The sequence below is a fragment of the Gossypium hirsutum genome, chromosome A02, assembly GCF_007990345.1.
Source record: "Gossypium hirsutum isolate 1008001.06 chromosome A02, Gossypium_hirsutum_v2.1, whole genome shotgun sequence".
Taxonomy (NCBI): Eukaryota; Viridiplantae; Streptophyta; class Magnoliopsida; order Malvales; family Malvaceae; genus Gossypium; species Gossypium hirsutum.
The window spans coordinates 13917334-13926843 of NC_053425.1; the positions used below are offsets into that span (position 1 = coordinate 13917334).

General features: G+C 37.1%; 2 protein-coding genes across 4 annotated transcripts; one reads left to right on the top strand and one right to left on the bottom strand.

The window, feature by feature from the left end:
• Window positions 1-1994: 1994 nt before the first annotated feature.
• LOC107951486 (TAF5-like RNA polymerase II p300/CBP-associated factor-associated factor 65 kDa subunit 5L) lies at window positions 1995-6269 on the bottom strand. 3 transcript variants are annotated; one of them, XM_016886551.2, is made up of 7 exons: window positions 4718-6269; window positions 4108-4163; window positions 3689-3961; window positions 3349-3585; window positions 2978-3097; window positions 2740-2868; window positions 1995-2358 (listed from the first exon to the last, which is right to left on the bottom strand). In XM_016886551.2, exons 1-7 carry the CDS (start codon window positions 6267-6269, stop codon window positions 2338-2340), a joined length of 2388 nt encoding a protein of 795 aa, XP_016742040.1. In that variant the 3' UTR covers window positions 1995-2337. The 3 variants fall into 3 exon arrangements, with proteins under 3 accessions (XP_016742040.1, XP_016742038.1, XP_016742041.1); XM_016886549.2 differs by having other exon boundaries at window positions 1995-2529; XM_016886552.2 differs by having other exon boundaries at window positions 1995-2878.
• Window positions 6270-7373: 1104 nt separating this feature from the next.
• LOC107951487 (uncharacterized) lies at window positions 7374-8471 on the top strand. The gene is made up of 2 exons (XM_016886553.2): window positions 7374-7872; window positions 7951-8471. Exons 1-2 carry the CDS (start codon window positions 7374-7376, stop codon window positions 8235-8237), a joined length of 786 nt encoding a protein of 261 aa, XP_016742042.1. The 3' UTR covers window positions 8238-8471.
• Window positions 8472-9510: the final 1039 nt, after the last annotated feature.

Sequence of the window (9510 nt, forward strand, 5' to 3'; positions counted from 1 at the left end):
GGGTTCTAGAGACACCAATGACCTAAACAATTTCTTGAGGGGCATGGAGTAGCATAACCAAGCTATAGGCATCAACTACAAGCCAACCAAGCTGCAACCAACGCTTGAGGTGCAATGTCGAGACGTCCAAGACATGACACGAGTAATGGCATTGGTCAAGTCCTTATTAAAACTCAATGAGGACCAGTTTGAGTCCCTACAGTGTCAAAGCTCAAGATTGAGTGAGGGAGCATCGAAAGAATCCTAAGGTAAGGGTTCCTTAAGCGAGAAGCCATACAAAAGAAAGGCCAAGATCGGAACAACTACGAGCAAGGGCAAATGAATATCTTTGAACACATTATTGTGTGATAGGTCACACTAAGGGCAAGGTTATCAACCATAGTAAAGTCCTATGAGAAATCAAATGTCAAGGGTGAGCACTATGAGAAGCCACAGAGGCTGGTGCCATTCGATTGTATTGAGAGGACTCGATCAAGACAATGCAAGTGGCTATGGACTGCCACAAGTCAAGCCATGGAGAGATCAACAAAGATGGGACCAAGAGGTAGCGTTCCATCAAGCAAAGCGATGATGGTTGTCGTGAGAACTAACATGTGGTGTTAGAATAAGTTAAGACAAAAGACTAAGTTGCAAACCTATTAAAAAAAAGGCTTGTGTGGCAACAAGATCAAAAGCTTCTATCATCGGTTTTGCATTGTGAAAGTTGGTGTTGAGGGGAAGTGTTGAATATCAACACCAACTTATTGGAAAATATATTTTGTTAGTGTTTATGTTGTAACAATTTAACTTTTATGAGTAATCTTTAGGAACTAAATACTTTGTAGTAAGAGAATGAATCTCACATCAAAGGAACAAACTGCAAGGGATTATAATTTTATATAAAAATTCATATCCTACGTTGCTTAAAAAACCAATGGTAGTAAAATCTTGAATTTATATAAAAACTTATGTTGTAAGAATTATTTTCACCTCTAATTCCTCCCTTTTATTTTTATTTTGAAGTGTTAGAAACTATAATAAAAATATTAATTTTATGATATCGCTTACATTAAGTATCTTATATATAATTTACTCAAATAACTCAAAATTTCCACTCAACTTTAACTCTATCAAATACTTAACCCTACAAATAATACAAATAATAATTAAACGTTCACTCTCAATAAAAAATCCATTTAGTTGCTTCATGCTGTATCTTTTAGACACACACACTATATATATATATATTAATAGTGATTAATAGTGATAATGATAATAATATAATTAATTTATTAATTAGAGGGTTAGAGTGAAAACACAATGATTAATAATAAATTTTAAAAACAATAATTTTATATAAGGGTAAATATTAAAATTAAAATAAATTTTGCTTTTTTATAAATTTGTACAATGATTTTTTATTTGATTTAATTTTTACAAATCACAAATAATATTATCGAATTAACTCCACTTTACATTAATATATTGCATACATAATCATATTAACTCAATATGAAAGTAAATCTATGTATTCATTTCTTAAATGTGTGCAACTGAATAAAAATTAAAACTTTATATATATATATGAACTACCGTTTAAATTTCATGCATATAATTGCAACAAATCAAATTTCATATATTAAATTGCACATGAAACAAAATTTATGTATAAATTATTTAGTACACTGATAGTAAAAGGTTATAACTTCATAATCAATGTTAAAATTTTGTCATGTGTTCTTAAATTGTATTTAAAAAATTAAAAAAATATGTAAAATATGTTGTAAATCTCAACCCCGCTTACCCCTATACCAAATAATTACTCTTTTATTAAACATATTTTGTGTAATTTTTTAAAATACACTATTTAAGTTTTCTTTTTTGCTTTTTCTTGCATGGCTGCTGGGTTGACACGGGCTGGTAGGCGGGCTTCTAAGCCCAAAGCAACATACAGTGAAGGCCTTACTAGGGCTAATGTTACAAAACCAACAAGCATGCCTCTCATTTCAACACAGTGGAACCAAAATTCTAATATTTCGCATTATATACATTATCTGAAGCCTTTATTTTCCTTAAAACATTCGCATTTGGAATGTGTTTGACATAAACATACCCATATCTGATATTCACTTTTGAATCCTGAACCCGGGTAACATGGACTATATTTACTGTCATTATACTCTTAGCTTGAGAAGAACTTGAACAAGAGTTGATAGTGTATAGACATTTCACACTACTCACCCCCTGTATACATGTATTGGTATATTTTCTGTACAAAGGTCACCAACCCGTTGCCTATCGTATACCACTCCATCAAAACCTTCGGGGTCCTAGAAATGCAAGCCAATAAGGCTTTGATCACTTCCCCTGATAGTATACCTACAAGTTGAGATCAGTGTTAACTGATTGAGCAGTTCATCCACGGTTGGTAGGAAACTGAAAACGTAAACGAAAAACAAACAGATAAAGAATAGCAAATCTTGTTTTCGTTGTTGGTTATCGTCAACATGCCGAGGTCTTAAAGCCTAGCAAGGGAAACACAGGAATTCTCTGTTGAATTGAAAGAATTGAAATAAAATAAAATAAAATAAAAAAGTTATCAAATGAAAAAATGTATGTGATGTCAACTATAACTAATACCAGGCAAACAAAGAATAAAGTGATTATTTGTGTAAAATACATATTGGATTGTTACCTCATGAGAAATGACATAAAAGGAGCAAATTCTCATGAAAAACTACAAAAAGGTATGGAACATACCTTAACGGTCCGATCACCAAAACCGACAAAAAGCTTCCCTTCTGAGTATGATAAAGCTGTTATAACAGAATCACAAGGAATCGATCCAATATGTCGAACATCTACTTCAACATCATCTCCTGCTAGTTCCTGCAAATCACTATATCAATGACATTTGTAAATCGAAACATGGATAAAATGCTTCTACAGCCTGCTTCTCAGGCAAACAAAGATTAATTAGTCAAGCTTGTGTTCAAACCTGTGCCTTGATGGTTCTGTCCCAACTTCCTGTAAAAAGCCATTTCCCATCCAAGCTAACAGTGAAAATGGCACCATTGTGTATTTGCATCGATTTCCTAAGCACATCATGCCTCCAGATCTGGAAAGAAGCATGAAAGAAAGAAATGATTTTATTATCAAACTCGAGAGAATGAAAGAAAAAGGAAAGGAAGATGGGTTGGCAAGAACAGCATATTCGCATCTGGCCTTTTTCAAATGGACCGGAGAAGCTAAATAGCAAAATTCGTTTGAGTACTGTGGCATAAATTCATTTCCAGGAAATAAGTAAATGCACATGTGAGAATACGAGAATAAAAGACAAATTCGACAGCAGTTTGAAGAACAAAGAACCTTCACAGAGCCATTTTCGTAAGTAGCAATAAGTGTATGCTGGTCAGCTGCAAGAGACAAGACAGTGGACACAGATCTCAGCATGCCTTCCCCTAAAACAGTCAAAAGACTATGATCACTTAGACTCCATAATCGAACAGTTCCATCCCAACTCCCGCTGTAAAGAACTCCATTATTCACTGCTACGGCAGAAACTACCGATTTATGGCCAGTCATAGTGCCTGACAGGGTGCCATCCTGGAAGAGAAAAGGAAAGCAAGGTTCCAAATTATTATCATCTAGCATTTCAAAAGGTTAAGAAATAAGCAGCACACATGAAATGAAAATCAAATAATTATACCCGCAATGACCATTCTTTAATCAATTTATCTCCACTTCCAGTGTATAAATAGCCATTTTCTGAAACTGCCAAAGCATGGATTCCACTATAGCGCCAATCCTTTTCCTCGTACCATTTCTTTAACGGATCTTGTCCGAAAGGGATATTAATGCTCCATAAAAATATGCCACCTCCACTATCGCCACTAATGCATAATGGCTGTTCTTCATCCACACAGACAACAGCCATTACCTTATGCTCATGACCTCTGAACGTATGCACATGAGAGTAATCCTGTAAATAGATGCGGGAAGAAACTGATTCAAAATGAGCCAATATTCCAAACTAAATTACTCATGGAACAGTTACGCTTGCAGAGTATGATTGAATTTAAATCATAATACACCCACTTGAATAAATGATAATTTAGGAGAGCATACCTGCAGGGACCATACTTTGACTGATTTATCGAAGGAGGAGCTAAACAGATAACCCCCTAGAACAGCAAAAAGAAAATATGAATACATCTCCTAAATTTACCTAAGATTCATGAAATCATTTAAAACCATATATGTCAAGAAGAAGATCCAGCATACCATTAACATCGAAAAGGAAAAGAGAAGGGTAAAACAACATTGTTTAACCGGATATGAGGCAGCTTAAGATTCGAAGAATCATGGTCCAGGATCATGTGACACGCAATTGTGTAATGGAAGAAACTCTGTTTCAATGATCGAAATGCAAATCACCAAAGCCCTCCCACCCAGGCCTCAAAACAGCCACCTTATTAACAAAAGGAATCCTTGTAACGTGGATAATGACTATACTAGGACTAGCACCATGCAACAGCGAATGCTAAGTTAAATTTTTTTATTGCATTTTATAGAAGTGGCAGCAAACTACCAAATATTCACAGGCCTTATGCTTGTAAAGTTCCTAAATACAAAAGCCATAACAAGGTATCGACTACTAAGAACCCTTTCCACCAATTAGCAGTCAGCAGTATCAAAATTGAAACAGCATATGTTAAAGACAGATAAGAAACTATACCTCCTACAGCTAATCCAGTAACACAATCAAGATGGCCTTGCAAATCTTTCCATTTAATTCTGCCCTCTGTAAGACCATTAACCATGTCTGTTGCACCATTTGCTTCTTTTCCTGGTAACTCATATTTTTCCTGTGTTTCGGTTCTTTCCCTGGACAACAGACACAATTTCCCAACAACCATACATCGACCTCCATTCTCATCATAACTTGCACCATCCAATTTCACCATTTTATCAAACTGAGGTTTAATAACTAGCTCCCTAATACATTTCCACACATCTCCCGCTAGTGAACGATTCTCGGGATCAAGATCCAAGCATTTACATAGAATCTGCTGCAAAGATGCACATTCGGCACCAAATTTAGTTCCCAATAAAGAACTCACTTTCTCCATCAAACTTGTATAGACACTTGAACAATCTATTTCACTATTTTCACTTCCTTTCACAATAATATGGCACATATATTCAACCCATTCATCACTAAAGACATCCTCATTGACAATCCTAAGAAGAATACAACTTAACAACCAAGCATCCGAGCTATATCTTATTGGATATTTCAAGCTACAACACTCTACCCCAATACCCTCTTTCTCTAACAGCTTAAGCAACACCTCAGGGCTAATAAACACATCCCTTTTCAACAAATCTTTAAACAACATACCGATTTCTCCATCACCAATCTTGTTCCCACTAAATCCAACATTTGCAACAATATCTTGAATTCCCCTTCCAGTCAATAACACCTCATTCAAATCAAGATATATATGCCCAAAATCATCCAATTGAAAGCAAGAAAAGCTCAAGCAACCAGCAATCAACCCTTCTTTATGTAAAGAAATGACTGCCTCACACATTTCCATACCCATCAGTGCAAAATTAAAAACCCCTTCTTTCTCAAAACACCCCAAGTCCTTATCCAAAAAGTTCCCCCATTTTTGCTTCTCACTCACTAAATACAGAACCCCATCCCCAAGATCACCCCACAGACCCAAAACTCTACAAATTCTACAATTTTGCTTAGTAAAAGCTCTTAAAACTAAACCCAAGTCCTCTCTTTCCTCTTCTTTCATTTCACGCAAACAATCCATAACTCTCACGAGATATCCAGCCTTAAACAAAGAACCATCCTCCTCGCCACTTGAAAAAGACCCAACAGGCAAAAGGCTCACTTGGTCTCTCTCAACGGTATCGTCACGGAGAAGGTAGCTTTTCCAGTTGGAATAAAACTCGTCGGACCAAGAACGAGGGAGGAAAGGGAGATTGGAGACATTTTTGGATTTGTTGACGGGTTTTCGGGGATTTTCAGAGCCGCCGGGGATTAGTCTAAGGAGGTCGATGTTTTTGGGGAGAGTCGTGGGGCCCTCCGGTGGGTACTTGACGAGCACCGTACACGCGGGGCATCGGATTGCTCCCGGGAGTTTCTTAGGGAGGTTTAATAGGCATGACTCGCACACCGTGTGGCCACACGCGAGCACACGCGGGATCGTGCACGCGCCGTCGTACGGTTGCAAACAGACTGGACATTCCGGTAAGTCCTGCGACTCCATCGCCGCCGGGCAGAGAAAAAAGAAAGAAGTTTCGTCTTCTTAAAAAGCTGTACCCTCCCAAAAAACACGTCGTTTCACTTTGACCAAAATCTACCTTCTGACATTTTTACCCTTACAGTTTCCAAATAATACCAAAATCACTCTCCTTTACCAGCAGTTCGTTTTCTCTGAATACATCTTTCTCTGAAATTTGACGTATCGATATCGCAACGGAGAGGGACCGGCGGCGTACGGCGGCGCATTGAGGGTTTAAAGAGCATGGCAGGATCAAGAAATTCAATGCTCTATTCGTTTCTTCTATTTACCGTCATTCTTTCACTCCAAATGATGTATCGAGGAAAATTAGCGTCCTCAGAACTGTTCACCATTCTAGGTGGATTCATCAGCTCATTCTTGTTTCTCGTGTCACTAACAGTGAGTCCTAGAAGTCCCGAATTGGATCCTTTTTCTTATAAATTCATCGCCTGGATTCGCAATCCACTGTTTTATACGATGCATTTGCCATTGTTTAAAGCTCCGACAGAAGTCTGAAAATCTGACGTTATTCGAGTTTGAGACATATATAACATGATTAAGCATGATAAGATCTTTTTCCCTTGGTTATTTCAGTTCATTGGGAATTTCCAGTAAGCATTTGGGATGAGAACTGGCTGGGGAGCTGGTGAGTATACATAGCTACTTTCGTTTTTTGCCTTTTTAATTATTTATGATGAGATTTTATTCAGAAAGGTTAGGAGGATGAAGAAAGATGCTACAGATCACAATAAAAAAACACGAACACAATATGTTTAAGAAATATGCAAATTGAGTAATAGACATGACCGCATGAGAAGTTCAATGCATATTTAAACATGTTAGCATATGCATACCATTCTGCTCAATCTAAAGCATTTATCACAATTTATGTTTTGCTGGAAAACGCTTACGACAGTTGTAAGTAAAATATTTTCAGAATGCATTTTCAGTTAAGTTACCTGAAAATACCTCCAGGTGAAAGTGTTTTCCCTAACAGTAAGGTGCTACTTTCTTCAATGGCTATTTAATTAGTAATATATATATAACTATGTTTGAATGGATGTCATATGAGGATCCGACAATTTAAGAATGCATCCCATCGAAATTTTTGGTGAATCCAACATCTGGCACGTGAAGGTGTCATTGGTAGTGAACACTACTGTAGAGATGTACGAGTCGGATAAAGTGTTGCAGCAATTCGAGTTCAGGCAACAAATTTCAGTGGCACCTCAAGACCTCGATGATCTACATCCTATCGACTTGCAAGGGAGGATAGATGAGAATAGGTTGATATTCCACGCACAATATATCAACATGTGGAACAATATGTACGAGTTTTTACCTACTAGCGAGGTCATTGTCGTTCCAGAGCTAGCCTACGATCCGAAGTACATACAATGGTTTAGGGTTTATGGCAAGTTATACTTGTTAGGGGAAGAGGCGAGGAGTCGACAACCACATACGAGGAGGTCACGACAGGCGCCTATACATCCAGGGTCTAGCGAGGTGGGTCCGTTGTCAGCACCTACACAAGAACCAACACCGATAACCGCACCACCCCTAAGTCAGTTTGTCTCGTCTTATTCTGGTGCGTATACTAACCCTGTCATTTTCACACAAGCATTATATATTTCTCCACATTTTTCTACTTTTACTTCGATGCTAGGTTTTGTTTTTGGACCTTTATCCCTGGTGTATTACATGCTGATGCCATCGATATTTTCGACAACGACGACGTATGGGCCATCTATGATTCGGGCACCGACCGAGAGTCCAATTGCTATGTCATCGATGTATGGGACACAATATAGTTATACCTCTATTCCGATGGTGCCTCAAACACCTCCAGGATCATTGTTCTACCAAGGTGGATCATTTTCCCAACCACATATTCCTAGACAGGAGGATGCACGGGTAACCGAGGAGCAATCAGTCGCAATCAACCACAAATGAAGGTGAAGAAGATGAGAGGCCAAGACCACAACCTATACCGGAGGTCGAACCAAGAAGGAATCCGTCTCGCAACCGCTGGTTAACCCGATGTAACACATATTCTAATCGGGGATTAGATTGATTTACTTTATTATTGTACTTCTTATGTTCACATTGAAATAAATATCAAACGTTTTTATTGTATCGATTTTGTACATTATTATGTTTTTAAATCAATATCATTTTTTCATTAAAGTTGGTCTTTATTATCATTTCATAATATTAAATCAAGACTGTACATGAATAATGGAAGAAAGTTGTATAATTTATTGATTTGTATTGTATGACAAAAGCGCGTGTTTAATATTTCAACAAAATTGATGTTAATGATGTGTTATGCTTGTATCATCACTTCGATGTGGACATAATGGTATTGTATGGCCCAGGTTCCTACACCACCTGCATAATCTCGGTTGGTTTGACTTCTCATGAATATTCATGTTGTCACGTATTTGAGTCAACGTCGGTCGACTTTTTGGTTTACAATGCAATGATCTATTGGGTAACAACTTAAATGAAGCACTCGATACAAGCTACCACTTATATTCATCTAAGACATGTGAGAATACATTTCTTCTATTTACCGTAATTCTTTCATTTTGACCTCTCGAACAAGAACATATGTCGACGCCCAAGAGCCTTTATCTATCCTTGAAAACTCCACATATAACTCGAGAAACGGTGATCCACTGTCAATATGCGCCTACACCATTGCCTCTAACCCTTTCGCACCTTTGATATCGAAAGTATCATATTTAAAAGGGTCGACCGAAGCACAAAATCAATATTTAAGGGATGATACTCTCATTCGGTTGGATTTGATGATTTTCAACCTAATTATTGTTCAAAGTTCTAACAATTGTATGTTCTGGTTAAAAGTTAATCGCGTTGTTTTCTCTGATAAAAAAACCATCCCGTTCTCGATGTCACGCACTTCACTGTCATAATAAACAATAGCATTAATTCGTTTACTCATTTTCAACAAAATAACTTGTTCCACATGTTCGAAACAAAAACATCATGCAGAAAAATAATGCTTTAACTAAATATGAACAACAAAGATCAATACTTACTTTATGCAAATAGGGTGGTTGCTCCAACTTATGTCTTGTGTGAGAACTTTTCTTCTTCTGATCTTCTTACAATTTTCTTTGCTCGTAAATGGCTTATGCTACTCAATACTAAAATAGGTCGCATTTATGAACCAGGGGGTGACTCATAGTTCATTCTGAAA